At 40.0% G+C, this 15,484-nt stretch overlaps 1 protein-coding gene across 8 annotated transcripts in view; it reads left to right on the top strand.

Moving 5' to 3' along the window:
- numbl (NUMB like endocytic adaptor protein) overlaps window positions 1–15,484 on the top strand; it is a 50,942-nt gene that overhangs the window by 8,076 nt on the left and 27,382 nt on the right. The window contains exon 1 of one of the 8 annotated variants that reach the window (XM_067507409.1): window positions 14,005–14,443. The exons of the other annotated variants lie outside the window; for them this stretch is intronic. Coding sequence (XP_067363510.1) covers window positions 14,403–14,443 — 41 coding nt within the window. The 5' untranslated portion in view covers window positions 14,005–14,402. Of the gene's footprint in view, window positions 1–14,004; window positions 14,444–15,484 lie in introns of those variants that run through there. 8 annotated transcript variants of the gene reach the window in all.

The raw sequence follows: 15,484 nt of genomic DNA, 5'->3' as shown, positions 1-15,484 counted from the left end.
TTGCTGCCTAATTCAAACTGAATGCGCAGAAGTTAGTCAAATGATTTGTAATGCAGTGTTACCGAATGTCACTCCAGTGCGATGCTTGTACTTGTACGCATTTAATGTAATTTGGTTATTTTTAAATTTTGTTCGTTTTCATATGATAGACTGTTGATGCTTAGAACAATAAAAAAGGAGCAGATTTGAATGTATTTTACTTACTGGATCTAATAATGTCTTACCTGGGGAATGATGAGAAAATTGCTACCACTTGTTTAACATGATACTACAACCAGTAGTCAGTTGGCTGGAAACAAACAGCCTGCTCTGTCTGAACGTGTCAAAATCCTCCTAGAGCTACTCCTACCCTCTCACATATTGTAACACAACCTGATGCACTCTACTGATACTATATCTTGTTTGTTTAAAATCCAAAATGTAAATGACGTTGATTACTAAACCTGCTAACCTATGTGTTTTTAGCTGCATCTTCACAATTAACCCAGCACTTTCCACGGCACAATCCAGTGTTTTCCTGTGCGGGTTCCAAGTGTGGATAAATGCAGAGGATTGTGTCAGGAAGGGCATCCAACGTAAAACACGTGCCAAATCAAACACGTGAATCATTAGCACTATAACTAATGCAATGTATTTGTAAAAGAATGAAGTATAAAAACAGCTACTAGTTTATTAGACTTTGGGCAGCAACAATATGTTAAGCTAACAGTGTCAATTTTCACACTGTAAATCCAGTTCAAACCTGTTTCCAATAATGACAAACAGCACTACTCCCTTAAGAAATAGTAAGCCATGTTTATACTGTTGTCTTTAGATTAGTTGTAAAAAGAGGTCACGTTGTGTGGGATTTTTAGTCTGCTTCTTCTTTGGAAAATTGAACATTCCCAGTGATTTTCTGAATTAACTAGAAAATCGACTGAATTAAATCAGGAGAGAGCAGAGACACTTAAGGAGGCACTGAGAAGCAGTGAAACTACAACACCATCTTATAGGCACCTTGTTTGCCTATGTCTCTGTGAAAGCTCATATCTTCTCTCCCTTTTAGACCAGGTTCCTCAGTCTGCACAAAGTTCTTTTCCGAACCACATCCAGTCCCTTTTTGGAATAGGAAACCAAAAACATCCCTTAACATTGTTTTTATATTATATTTCAAAGCTGAAACTACATTACATCATTACTCAACACGATTCTTCTTGATATCATTTTCACAGCTTTGCACTCTGAAATGATTCTGCAAGCATGATGAAACTGGGGACAAAGTGAGAGTGCTTCCTTTTTCTCTTTAGTTATGTTTTAATGGATGATGCTCCAGGCATCTCAGGCTGCAACAAGCCTTAACATGGAGATCAATAGAAAGTATATAGACCATCCCCTCACAGGCTGCGTCTGGGCTTGACTCAGATCACAGAATAATATTGTGGAGATGCCAAGGCGACACCCAACCAGCACAGAAATTATTTGATGTAATGGGAACACTATGGTGTGATTAGTGGAGCCTTTTTCCCTCCGTCACTCGCCGTGCTCTATCACTTTACTCTCTGTGAAGTCACTACATCAGAGGAGGTGAGGGTGCATTTGCCGTTCTCTTTAAGCCTCCTTCTCTCTCCGTCAACATCACCCCGTGGTTTCCCTCTTTTCAGAAGTTTGTGCAGTCGAGTGGTATTGGTTACAAGAAAAAAAAAAAGTGAAGAGGATGATGGCAAAAAGTGCTTGTGAGGAGAATGAAAACACATGGCTGCAGGGCTGGACAACAGTCTGACTCAGTCATGTCCTGAATCGTCCAGTTCACCAGATGGCTGCTTGATACACACACCAGACTCTCTGTTCCTGAGTGTGTGTTTACATGGTATCCATCCTGCTGTATATTGCTCACTGTGCTCCAAATAGAGAATGTGTTATTGCTCTTGCTCTGCATTCCTGAAAGCTACAGTAGAGAAAGATCACAACCCCTTTTAACCCCCACCCCCTTCCCCTCTCCTCAGCTGTAGGCCAGCTTTGAAGCTTTTTTTCCCCCTGTCTCTCACTCACTCACACACACACACACACACACACACACACACACACACACACACACACACACACACACACACACACACCCACACACCCTCAGAGAATCCATGCAGCTTCTCTCCTCACATGGATTTTGTTTACATCCTGGCAATGAACACTCGGTACATGGTTCTGATACAGGCAGTTGGTAGGATGTAATTTGAGTACGTTCTCTTGCTGAAGTGTTGCACAGTTAAGACGTATAATACATTATATTATGTTGTGGCTATTAGGTCAACAAACAATTTTGACGAAAATGCATTTTGCAAGATTTGTTTTGCAATTTGTTAGTAAAGAGCTGGACATGCTGGTTTCCAAACCTCTCCTTGCATTTTTCGTTTGTTTTGATGGACAGATTCTCAACCAACAGAGCTTCTGCACGTACCTGCTGTTTGATTTCAATTTGACACTTTATCTGGCAACACTAAAATTACTTAATCACCCTTATGCTCAAGTGAAGTCATATGTCATCTCGTATGTTTGCTTTCTTTTATTTAACAACTTAGAAAAGATTTTTGAGGCTTTATGAGACACATACAGAAGCCACCCTCTAGATTATGCATGTACATTCATATCCCTATTATACTACATTCTCTGGTGTCATACACTGATTTCATACACATACAATTTTAACAATTGTAACCCCCACCCTGTGCATATGTAGTTTGTAAACCTTGCCTCATATACAGAAAAATATATTAGAATATCTTAGCCTAAGGCTTTAAATTTACAAAGTAAAGTTAGAAAAAGTTAGCCAGGGCCCCCTAGTGTACTCAGTTTGTCTGTGTATCTGAAAATAACCATGAGTGGTACAACTCATTTAACAAAAATAAGCATTATTATGAAAATAATTGTAAGAAATTACACAGTTTAGTTAGTGTTATACTGCAATTTATTGTTCACTCCTAAAATCTTTCAAAACAGATTTAAACAGAACTAAAATTAATTTATATACACAGGTACAGCTACAATGAAGCATTTGTGAAGTGTTGCACTTGAGACAAGCTGTGTATTTGGCAGTCCTAAAGCTCCCCATGTGTGTGTGTGACTCTGTGCATGGCTTTATGTAGGTCTGTGTTATCTAACACAATCTGTCCCTATCTAATATTCACACTGCTACCCCTTAAGGGGAGAGGAGAGGAAAAGGGGAGAGGAGAAGAAGTGAGAGAAGAGGAGGACTTTGTATGCCAATAAACAGAACTCTTCCTGGAAGTCTTCTGGCTTTAAAAAAGGAATCAGATTTAATACACTCACACTCTCAAATGCACTCAGTTAGCTTTAGCCGATGCCCAGTCCAGAATGTGTGTATGCATGTGTGTGCAACTGGGATTTTACACACATTGGTGGACACCAGGAGAACTGTAACAGAAGGACATTTACTAAAAGCCTAGTTTTTTTTAGTCATTCTTTTACAGAAAAGCTATTTTACGGTAACACACATTTTTCATGTTTTAATAGTCTTGGTTCTATTATGTGAGAGATTTTATGTGTAAGTTTTAAAACTGAAAATACGTGCTTGTGTATTCAGTTCTGAATTTTAGTTTCTAGGACAAACCTAAAATTAGAATAGCAGAAAAGAATGAAGGACAGAGGATGCTTTTATACAATGACTGCTTCAAAGCAGAAAACCACTACTTCCTTTTAATAGAGTCAGTGTGTCGTGTACTAAACTATAATCTGGGCCAGTCATGTTTCATTTGTACCAAGAAATATTGTTTTGCTGAGTTGTTGAAGATGTAAACGTAGCTAAATTTGGTTGCCTGAACCAATCAGAACCCAGTTAGGGCAGAGAAGGAAAAACAAACCGAAAATGGATTCAGTATTTAATAAACTGTTTCAAATTATAACAGTTTGACATTCATTCATAGCAATGACTTTCCTGTCTTGACCAATGTTTTGCAAAACTCTTCCACTGCCTGGTTTTGCTTATTTTTATTTTTCTCTAAAGCAATCAGTGTCTTGGCCTTAGCTTTCTTTCTGTTTTCTGTCTACATTCTTGTTTTGTTTTTTTTTTCTTTCCTGTTTTTCTCCACCAACACAACAGATTCACCCCATGAGCTACACAGAAGTGCTAAATAAGAACAGAGCTTGAATCACTTTCACTGTGGATGTACTGGATTTAGTGGTGCTCTGATTAAGCACTTTAGAAGTGATTTTTCTGGATGCGGATCACAATGAAGGGAGCGAGTGAGATCCATCAGTCAGCCTCTTTCTTTGCCAATAGCTTTGATTAGAGAAGCATTTGATGCACCGTATCATTTTCAGAGGATCTAGGCAATAAATGATGATTCTTCCACTAAATTGTTGTCATCATTTAACATTCAATGGAATTTTATATTGGAGACGTAATGAAGTGGATCAACCTTAGTCAGCTTAAACTATCATTATAAGACAACATTATGAAACCATGGCTTACAATTATTGATTCCATTTAATTTCTTGTAATGGGACAGATATGAAAAACGGCACTGCTTCATAATTGTGTATGAGTCACAGCCTTTGAGCTGTGGGGATCTAGCCAGGGAACCTGTCTCTGCGTTAAAGACGTCAGAGGAGGCTTGTTGGAAGATGCCTGGTTGTGAATAGTTTCATATCTCCGGAGCTTTTGTTTGGGGTGCGGTGCTGTGTTTTACCAAGACTGTCTCAACACCATTATGAAGTAATCAGAGAGACAAGTCTCCACCTACTGACAGATGGTCGTGTGTGGTTTGTGTGTGTATTTCTGCTTACACTTGGGTGAGGTTTCTGGCTTGTGGGGGGAAGGGAAGTGGAGTTTGGGGAGGAAGAGGAGGTGGAAAAATGTGGGGAGAGGTCAGCAGAGGCACAGCTGGCGAGACCCCCACTCCAACCAGCTGCTGCCTTAACAGAGCCTGTCAGGAGCCTGCCTGCCTGCCTGGCTGCATGTTCCTACCCCTCTCCGTCTCTTTCTCTATCGGTTCTCTCATCCCCCATCCCGCTTTTGCTCTGTTGTATCACCCTGAAGACTCAGCCCAGCTGTGCGGAGCTTTATGCTCTTCTCCCGTGACACTGTTCACCCTGACCCCCACAAAAAAGAAAAATCAGTAATGCATTTGGAAAACTTACACACAAGCACCTATATACTTCTGCCTATGCAGACAGTCCCCCAGTAAGACACATCAAAGGTGTCCTAGGATTAGTGATGTATCTGTAAGACGCCTGTTGGACTGAACTAAGGCCCAAGACTTGAGTAAATCCCTGAGTCCAGGGTGGTTTCTAATGATTGGACTTGGTTTCTTCTGAATGCTTGGTTGTGGTCATTAGTTATAAAATGACAATAAATGACATAACAGTTATGCTGCAGATTTTGCCTGTTGTGCACCTATTAACTGTGACTAGTGTGTCACTGCTGACTTTATGCCTGGCAGCATCAGTTTCATTTGTTCCTGTTACAACATGAAAATAAATTTGAACCATGCATGAGCGAGTAGTTCACAGGAATGGTTCATTGTCTATTACTCCGTAGTAAACAAGGTTTACAACAACTTTTTAGTTTAGGCAGTTTTTGGATGACAGCTACGGAAAAGTAGTTGAATTTCTATGATGTGACTTTTTCATATAGTCTAATTGTTTATGTCTGCTTCTTTTTTATCACTTGGCCTCCATTAAATGAACTTAACCCTACAAGTTCAAATCTGAACTCAGGGCCACCCAGGCTGCACCTTACCATCCCCAGTTGCAGTGGGTGCTGGGGTGCCACTCCCTCTTTCCCTCTCCTCCAGTGCTATTGTTCCCTTGATGACAAGGCCCACGTGCCCCCCTATTCAGCATCCTGGTGGGGGGTAGGTGGATTCTTTGTCTAGCTGCCATTGTCCCAGACACACGCTTCCATTTGACGGACACACGTGCTGACAAAAGAAAGAGGCAACGGAGGAGGAGGGGCCACCGCTGGCCATTATTCTCAGCGATGGTGGCGGTGAAAAGACGAGACGCGCTGGCCATCTGTGGTGCGTGTCTGTAATCTGTAGTGACTGGGGAGTGAAGGGGGACACTGCACACACACACACACATAAACATACACACTTCACTGTTTCAAAAAGAAGCCATCTCTTTTGTCTCGCCACGCTTTTGTAGGGGCATGATGCCTATTGGGGTGGATTCCCTTTACTTTTGGCTTTGTTTTTTGTTTTGCTCTGAAGTAGGGTGTGGAAAGAGAAAGGGAGAATGTGTGCCAATATGATATGGTTGAAGTTACTATAACCTCTTAGGGGATTCACATGACCATTGGTGACAGCTTGTTTTCTAGGAATAGGCCTAAACAGCAGTCCAGTTGTGTTTATACTCTCTACTGTGTTTCTTTTTCCTGAAAGATACAGTCTGCTTCAGGGTCTTCACCTCCACAATGTTTTCTGTGCATGTTCACAATCCCCTTCACCTTAACTATTTTCTTTAGAGGCATACTATTGCAAGTTTCTGGAAGTCACAGTAGGATTTTTCCAGCAAGCTGAAATGTAAAATAACTGTCTCAACTTGTTGACCTGTGGATGTCTTGTTTCCTTCTTTTGTGTAAGCCATTCCTTCATTCCTTTTCATTCCTTCTACTTCCTTAGTGTATTTTAGTAATTGTGTAATTTAGTTTTTTTTTTTCCATTCTCTACTGCCTATTTGTTCCTGTGACTTCACTATTTTTCTTTTATATAAACCCCCACCCAGTCTTTTGTGCTTCTTCTGTACTTTCAGTAAAAGACACCACAGAGGGCTGCGTGTCCTCTGGTAATGATATAGCAGCCACTTTTTCATTTTTGTAGATTTCCTAATATAAATCCTGACAGGGCACTGTTGCTATGCTGGCAATTGCTATCAAACGTTTAGGCATTTATATAAATAAGAAATTGAAGGAAGGAAACACCTTACTATTACTATTATACTACTTCATGAGTTGATGTAAAAACTGACCTGTAAAATGCAGTCACAACCATAGGCAAGTGAAGTGTCTACATTGTTCCCAAAGGTCACTAATATCCGTACACTGATTATTCATTAATGTTTACTGAAAATACATGTAGCACTCAATCAGTGCAACTGTTTGGACAGCCACATAAGCAGTGTGATGTAGTATCACTGCAGTGAACGTTGGAACCCATTTCCTTTCCCTGTGTATCTGTATGACCAGCTTGGGCTTTTAGTGTCGGTCGATACGACACGACCACCCTGTGAAGGTCATTCAGTCTCAGCTCTCCAGAACAGCCCAAACTCCCAAACCACTGCAAATCCAGCTATTGGGATTTCATTGCAACAATAGCACAAATTGACTTTAATTTTTGTTTTCACATGTCTTTGTGCTGTACTATTAAGGAAAACAGTACGTTTTCATGCAGTACATTTCTGTCGCGAGGTAATGCAGTACAGAGGATTGTTGTGCTCTGAGGACAGAGTCGAAGGCAGGGAGACAGATGGCTGGTGTCACACAGACAAATACCATGAGATACAGATGGATACACAGACAGATAATAGATGCATACATATACATAGTGAGCATTTGACCATTGTAAAGTGTAGGACGTGGGACTAAGGTAAAATGAGATAAAAATGACAATTTTTATTAATATCAGAGACAAAAAGTCATTTATATATATATATACAGTAATTATACATTTTATTTTAAGACAGGCCAATGTATTAAATTATATTACATTATGTAATTTTCTAAATTTTTCCGGTTTAGGAATGCATGGAGCAAAGATAGAAGCGTCTGTCCGAGATGCAGAGAGTGATAGGGCAGATGTTAAAAGCTTTAAAAGCCTTATTGATTTTAGAGTTCTGGCCTTGTATCTCGTTGCTTTACATGCATAAACATGCATTATGCATGCATGCATTGTATTCACAGCCAACACATGAAGTCTGAAGAAATGAGGTTTTCCATGGTGTTCACTTTAAGATTTTAGCATGCAACTTTTTAGCCAACTGGATTAAAAAAAAAAAAGTCTCTTCCTGTCTGGACAAATCTGACTGGAGGCCAGAGGTGAGAGGTTAGAGAAAGTGACCTGAATAATGGAGTAAACGGGCAGCTGTGCTGTTACCACGACAGGATGTTATACTCCTAACAGCCAGCAGGGATGCTGTTACACAGAAAACAAAGACCTGTGCTCTGTCCTCTCCTCTCCTCTCCTCTTTAAAATTAAAGGAGAACAGTGGTTTTGTTTGTGGATGCATTCAGAACCACCACCAGATCGTAAACAATTAAGCATCTAAACAGAATTAGAATTTATTGAATATTATACATGACAAAGAACGGCTTGGCAAGCAATTTTCAAAAAGCATGCATTAGTAATTCTGGCTGAGCAATCCGAAGCTACTTTTTGGTGATGGTCATAAAACATGAGGAAAATGTGTGTGAAAACTCCCATAGTGCAATCACCTATGGTAGGAGCGAAAGAGCCTGTGCCTCTTTCCTTATAGACAGATTCCAAAGTCTGGGGCAGCTGTGGCTCAGTTAGTAGAAAAATTGTCTATGACAAAACACAGAAACCCCCAAAGTAAGTTTATCATGTTTGTGCAGCTGTCCAACCACAATTTCCCCATGGGGATCAAATTAGTAAAGTAAAGTATCAGTAACTGTTATTATTTGTATTCTCACTTTTATTTCACTATTATGATTTTCAATTATCCTTAGCATGCTGCTCTCTATTCCTTTTCCTCCATCCTTGTTTGCATGCACCTCAATGGGAAAGCCTAGTTGTGATCAGCACAGAGGGAGGTCTCCTTTCACCCACAATGTTGTCACTGTCTGTCTCTCTCTCCCTCTCTCTCTCTTCACCCTCATCTGATTTCAGCACAGTGAAAGATGTGTGTGTGTGTGTGTGTGTGTGTGTGTTTGTGTGTGTGTTTGTGCTTGTATATTTGTGCTGCTCCACTACTTCCTCTGCCTTCCTCTCTCTATTTTTGTTCTTTTCCAGAGTTTCTGTTTTTCTCCCAAATATCTTGCACCTCTTGTTCCTCCCCTTCCCTTTCTCTCTCTCTCTCTCTCTTAGCCCACAAAAAAGCCCATACTGCTGGTTGCTATGGGATCTGGTTGCCATGCAGCTCAGAGGTTTTCACATGGTCCTTGCGTGTATGCATGTCTACTGTAGCGTGACAGAGTTTGGATACCATGCTGATTGTGTAGACGTAGAGAGGAGTTGAGGTAGGGTGGAATGGAAATCAAGTTGGTCCCACACACCTAACCCATACACAAATGTTCACACACTCACACACCAGTCGAGCACACTCACACACTCCTCTACTGAACATGTACCTACAGACTTTATGTCAGTCTGAAGAAAAAGATAAGTCAGGGATGGAGACATATGATGATGAAGCATCACTGAGGAGGGGAGAGATGGATGAGCAAAGGGAGAGAAAGAAGAACAGAGTGGTATTGACCATAGGCACAGATCGATGAGCAGCTTGTCAGGATAAGTGTGTGGCTTGGGATGCCATGCCTGGATACTGCACAACCAGTCCTTCAGGGTGCAGTTTTACCAACTGTGATTACATGTAAAAAGAGAATTTTGGCAGAGCTGCTTGCCTGACTAAGTTTATTAGAGTTTCTCATCAGCAGCTAATTGAAAAGTTGGCTTTGCAGAAGTCACACAGGTGGTGATATAATATGGTGATAAGCTGGAGTAGCGGAAATTTACTCTACTAAAGTAACAAACCATGAAGCAGTAACCCACTTAAATATTACCTGCCTGAAACAGGCAGTCATAAGTATTTTTACATCAACATGGCTTTAATAATGCCATGTAATGTGAAAAGCAAAGGGGATGTTTTAGCATTTTTGTTTTGTCATTTGTATTTTTATTCAAACATTTGCAAATTTTTAAACATATTTAGTTTGGCTGCTTACATTTTTTCAGAGAATAGAACATATCCATGAAAACATAGTGAACTCACTAAATCACAGCTAGAGTACAAGTAATAAAGGTAGATTTATTTTAATAGAAAATGTTCTAGACATTTCTAGACAAGATATAGCAAAGTTAGCAGTTAGTGAACTGTGAGTGACCACTTTGATGAACCTCAACGTTCCCTTAGCAGTTACACTACAGCTGCTTTAATTTCCACCAATGTGTTATCTGATAAAGTTTGATGCACTGCCCTCAAAATGAAATTTCGAAAGTATAGTATCATTGTTTTTTATGTGTTATTTACATCACATACCTCATATCCAAAGTTTCATTTAATACTACTGAATTACAGACCAGATATCTCTGTAGTGGTTTTGTGGGCATGTACTGGTCTTGCCTTGCCATTGAGGTGGGTGGGTGCATGCCGGAAGAATGTGGCATATTACAGAGAGTTGGTTTTAGATTTCCTCCTCTTGGCTTATTCAGCTGCGAAGATGACTGTAAACCACAATTTTGTTTATTAAGATTTTGTTGTTTTCCCAACTATTGTAACGTATGCTTTATTATTTAGTATTATGTAGTCTAGGAATACTTAAATAATGGGAAAGAAATTAGCTGGAGATTTGCCCTTATACAGCTTGTTTTTGGAATTTTTTTTTAATGAAAACCAAATTTAGACTTTGCATCAGACCTGGAGACATCTTGTAGGATAGTCAAATAATACTGTAAAATGTACTCCACTTTGATTTGGTTTACCCTGCTATTCTTGGTTTTGGTATTGTTTTTTGTTTTGTTTTGTTTTTTTAATGCATTCATGGCATTTTCTCCTGATGTACAATTAAATAGTCCTAAGTTCAAGCCTGATTGCCTGCTACAACACTTAAAAATGTTACTTCAAGGCAAATAAACTCTTAATAATGCTCAGAAATCATACTTTATCCTAGTGTTTCTTTTTGTGCCAAAGGTAATACTGTTGTACGCAACTTTGTGCTCGTGAGCCTGGTGGTGCCTCGTGTGTTAGAAGATTATTATTTTTGATGCAACACATTAAGTGTGTGTGTGTGTGTGTGTGTGTGTGTGTGTGTGTGTGTGAGAGAGAGAGAGAGTTAGATGGAGCCTAATACACGTTAGGGCAGTGTTGGGTAAAATAACAGGCTGTAACAGAGTCACTGAGGCATGGTGGTTGTAAAACCACATGGTCTCAGATTTAACATGTTCACAGCCACAAACATATTACGCACACAACTGCACACGCAGCCATCATGATTATGTTTCTCTCTTTCTGATCTTACTAGTGACTCACTTGAATCTTATGGCTCAAGCCTTATTTATTGTTAGCAGGAAGTGTGTCTGCAGCCACCTGTCTGATGTGATCACCGTGTTTCATAACTACACAGCAGCTTTAATAGGCTTATGTTGTCTGGGTAGTAGGCAGGTCTACATACTCAGAAAGACCAATGTATGCATGCATAAGCTGGTGCCTGTACACACACACAGTCACACACTGTAATATCCACTTCACATTCCTCTGAATATTTCAAAATGTTGGTCCCTTTGTCTTCCTTAGCAGCTTTGTCTTTCTCTCTCCAGCCTTATTTATAGACCCTTTTCTTTCTCAAACTCCTCTTCTTTCTGTTGTGCATTTCCTGGAGGAGTGCAAAAGAAATGAGAAGGAGGACAACTTAATAATGATGAACATAAAAGGTCTATACAATAAAGAACAAATTATGGGAATGAAGTGGAGTTCAAAATGAAGGCGACTTTAACTTTGCTAGTAACAAGCCCAACTTTACAGCGCTTTAAAAAATTACAGTAATTATACCACGCTATTACACAAAATATTAGATTAATTTTAGATACAAAAAGTGATTGCCTCAAATATTTTCCACAGTCCAGACATTGGATTTACAGAACAATAGAGTGGCAACATTCATTTCACCGTGACATTTATGTGGGGTTTTATCTGTTGTAAATGTCATAGCTGCTGTTGCTATGCAGCGTTCAACAATAGAAAATCACTCGTTACTTCATAATCTCTTCAATTTAATGTTTCTTTCTAATTGCCCAGGTTTCCAATGTAGACTGCACAATGCTGTTTTTGTTGACATATTTACACAACGAGGTGTTTTTGTTAAGGACGAAGCAGTTTAGCGGTGTGTCTTGTATTTTTACATATATTTGGGATTAGATCAGATTGTTTATATCTTTGCATTAGTTGCATAGGTTTATGCACACATAACATTTGTTTGGCGTAAATATTTATTCATATGGTGTTCTGTAATTAGTACAAGCCTTGCACGATGAACACTAAGTCAAGTTTCCCCATGGGGACGTTGAAGTCTTCTTGTATAGTAATGATATTAGGCTTGTCAGTATTTAATGTCACCTCTGAAATAACTCGCAATAAGAATAAAGAGCTGGTGTTGTACATCACCAGTAAGCTGTGAACAGCCAGAGTGCTGTTTCTCTAACAGAGAAGCAAACAATGCCAGAGCACAACAAGGAAGTTTTGATCCATCTCGGGTCTCATCCATTGTTGATCTCTGGCTCTTGATGTTAGTGGGTAAACAGCTTAGGGGATGAAATGGAAGGTTAGGAATATGTGAGAAGAGAGAGATGGTATTAACAGACAACTGTATACACACCCACACACACACTCAGTTATTGTTCCACTGGGTTCAGCATCATTTCTAATCCCTTTTCTGTATAAATATTATATTTATATTCACTTAAAGATCACACCGTTAGAGGGACATCAAGGGTGTCTCAAAGACATCCTGAGTAACCACTTCACATTTATTTTTATCATTGTGCAAAGTAAACAGCTGGTATAGGTGAGGACAGTGGTTATTGTATTTTAGCTCTATGTACAAAACTTCATTCATTATATTTAGAGGAGACCCATCACTTGTGAGTGACCTGTCGTTCATAGATGTTGGGGACAACTTTGCAGACTATTGTACAATATGTGAGGGTCATATTCTTGAACTACATATGCGTTTCAGTGAAAAATGTTAACAAGATGCACAGTAGTTTTATCTTGCTCTGGGCTGGTGGGCTTAGAAATGACCAATCTTCAACTGCAAGCAAGTGATTTAATTTTTTTTTTTTTTTATCTCTCTCCTTTTCTCTCGATGATGATGATCTCTCAGTGATTCTTTTCTCTAAGCCCCAAATAGGTGGCCCTCAACCTAAACACACTTGGATGTCCCAACAGTCATCTGGCCTTGATAATTTTATACCCAGTGTTACCAGACATTAACACTGAAAAAACCCCTTGCTACAAAATTGTGTGTGATTGTTTTGGAAGGTGTGTGTAGCTTTAGGGACCTAAGATGAGACGAAGACCATCTTAGGCTATTGCATATTTAAATTTAGAACTGTGTTTTAAATGTGACAAAGTAATCATTCACAATAGTAGATATAACGCATTGTGTTGCAGAAGAAGTCCTGAAACTGCCAACTCACGTGAAGAAACTTTTAAACCAGATTTACTAGAACTGTAGCTCAAAAATGAATCTCATAGCAGACCAGTTTTCCCCTCAACATCTCATATGAATCGACATGAGATTAAATATATATAGAGATTTCTCTAATCCCCCCCCCCCCCAATCTGCATCAGAAATGAGTGCAAACCCAAAACATGTAATGCGCCTACAAGCAGGTCTGCAAACTTCATCAGTTTGAAAAAGGGAGTAAAGGCAGTGTTAAATCCTCTGTTGGGAACTCTGCCTGCTGTATTTCTGTGGTTTGCCCTTCAGCATCCAGTACTGGGAAGCAGCACACTGCCTCATGTCCAGTAACGGCCCAGTGGAAACAGACTATCTGGCTGATTTCCAGTCACCACTTCAACCACAGCCTCCAGCTTTGGCCCTATTCCCCAGTTCCAGCTACAGTGTCTGTCCCCAGATTCCAGCCCGAGTTCTCGGCCTCTCCCCCACTGCACTCTTGACCAGTGCACCCATAGCAGATGGAGAGTACAGAAAACTGTGTCACCACCCGCCATGACTTGCTTAATCACTCCTCCCCTTTCCTCTTTCTCTCTGTGACTCTCTCTTTTTATCCTCCCTCTCCCTTCTTTCCTCACTTAAAGAATTTGGAGCATCAAGCCTGGATTCGATTTTATTTTTAGAGTCGTTGTGAGCGTATACGTGTTCATGTATAGTATTTGTTTGTGTGTATCTGCATACCAGATGCTCATCCGTGCTTGGTCGTGGGCAGTTTGATTGTGTTTGGGTGCATCGCTGTGTGCATTTGTGAATGTGTCAGTACTCCTTTTTTCCAAGTTAATCCCTTAAGAGGAGGTGTGGTTCTCTCTCGCGCGCTCACTCTCCTCGCTGTCCCTCACTCTGAGCACAATATCATCACATGCTTCTTTGCTTCTCTCCTCCTCTCATCTTTTTCTCGTGCTGTTGTTATTTCTGTGGCCGCTAGTCTAAAGGGAGTTTTTTCTCTCAGCTGTTCATCTCCTGCATTTTCTCTCATCTGTTGTTGTTCCCGTGTGAGATGAGCCTGTGTGCTGAGATGGGGGAGGCCATCGAACTCAGGTGAGTCAAATACGGAGGAAAGGGTGTGAACTTGTATGTTTTTGTTTAGGAAATAAGAGGTAAATTCCAAAACATGCTTGCATATTAATTCATGATCATCTGTGCATATGTTAATCGTGTCCATGTGTGATTATGCACCTGAGAATATGTTTGTTTTAAACTAGGTTGACTTTTACCATAGCAAACGGCACCTTGGGCTGTTTTTCCAGCCTCACCTATTTTTCTGTCTATCAAGTTGACCCTGTTTTAACAAGACAGGAATCTGTGATCTATATGGAGGTCAACAAGAAATCTGTTGTTTTTGTGATGGTGATAGCAAAGGTTTGTTGTTGCAGTTATGTTATTGGCTACAGTGGTATTTTCAGTCACTTCCAAACTGATAATAGGTCTAGCCTGAATCCACAGGGCTCATAGCAGCTAATAGCCTTAGCAGATGCATTAGCCGGCATGCCCATATGGAAGAGATTAAACTTGCTAAATTGATACAAACACCCAACATTTTTTCTCCCATGGCTTTTGTGCCTGCATGTTTTTGTGTGCGCATATTTGTGTGTGTGTGTGTGTGTGTGTGTGTGTGTGTGTGTGTGTGTGTGGCTGTGCATTTGTTTGTGACTTGACGTTTTTAAACAGGAGAACATGTGTTGCTAAGCCTTGTCAAGCTGAAGAGAAGAACTGGTTTGCTTAAAGTCCCCCCCTCGAATTCAACACTCTTTTCTTTGTCTGCTCTTATGGTTAGGTAATCAAAATGGACAGCAACCCTCATGTGTGTTGAGGGAATAAAAAGAACAAGTACAAGGCAAAGTGTGAAAATGGTGTGTGGACAAATGAGTGAAATGAGGACACTCAACAGGAGAAAGAAAATGAGAGGAGGGGTGTGAAAGTTTGAAAAGAACAGAAAGAGAAGAAGAGAGCATTTGAAAAGGTGAAGGTGAAAATATGATTAGGGAAAAGATGCAATATGAGTAAAACTTTAAGTTGAAGTGGATTTATTGTGGAGAGAAAACAAATTTCCTCCCCTTTTGAGCAGAGGAATTAAAAGAT

This window comes from Channa argus, chromosome 6, assembly GCF_033026475.1.
Source record: "Channa argus isolate prfri chromosome 6, Channa argus male v1.0, whole genome shotgun sequence".
Taxonomy (NCBI): domain Eukaryota; kingdom Metazoa; phylum Chordata; class Actinopteri; order Anabantiformes; family Channidae; genus Channa; species Channa argus.
This window is presented reverse-complemented; position numbering and strand designations above follow the sequence as displayed.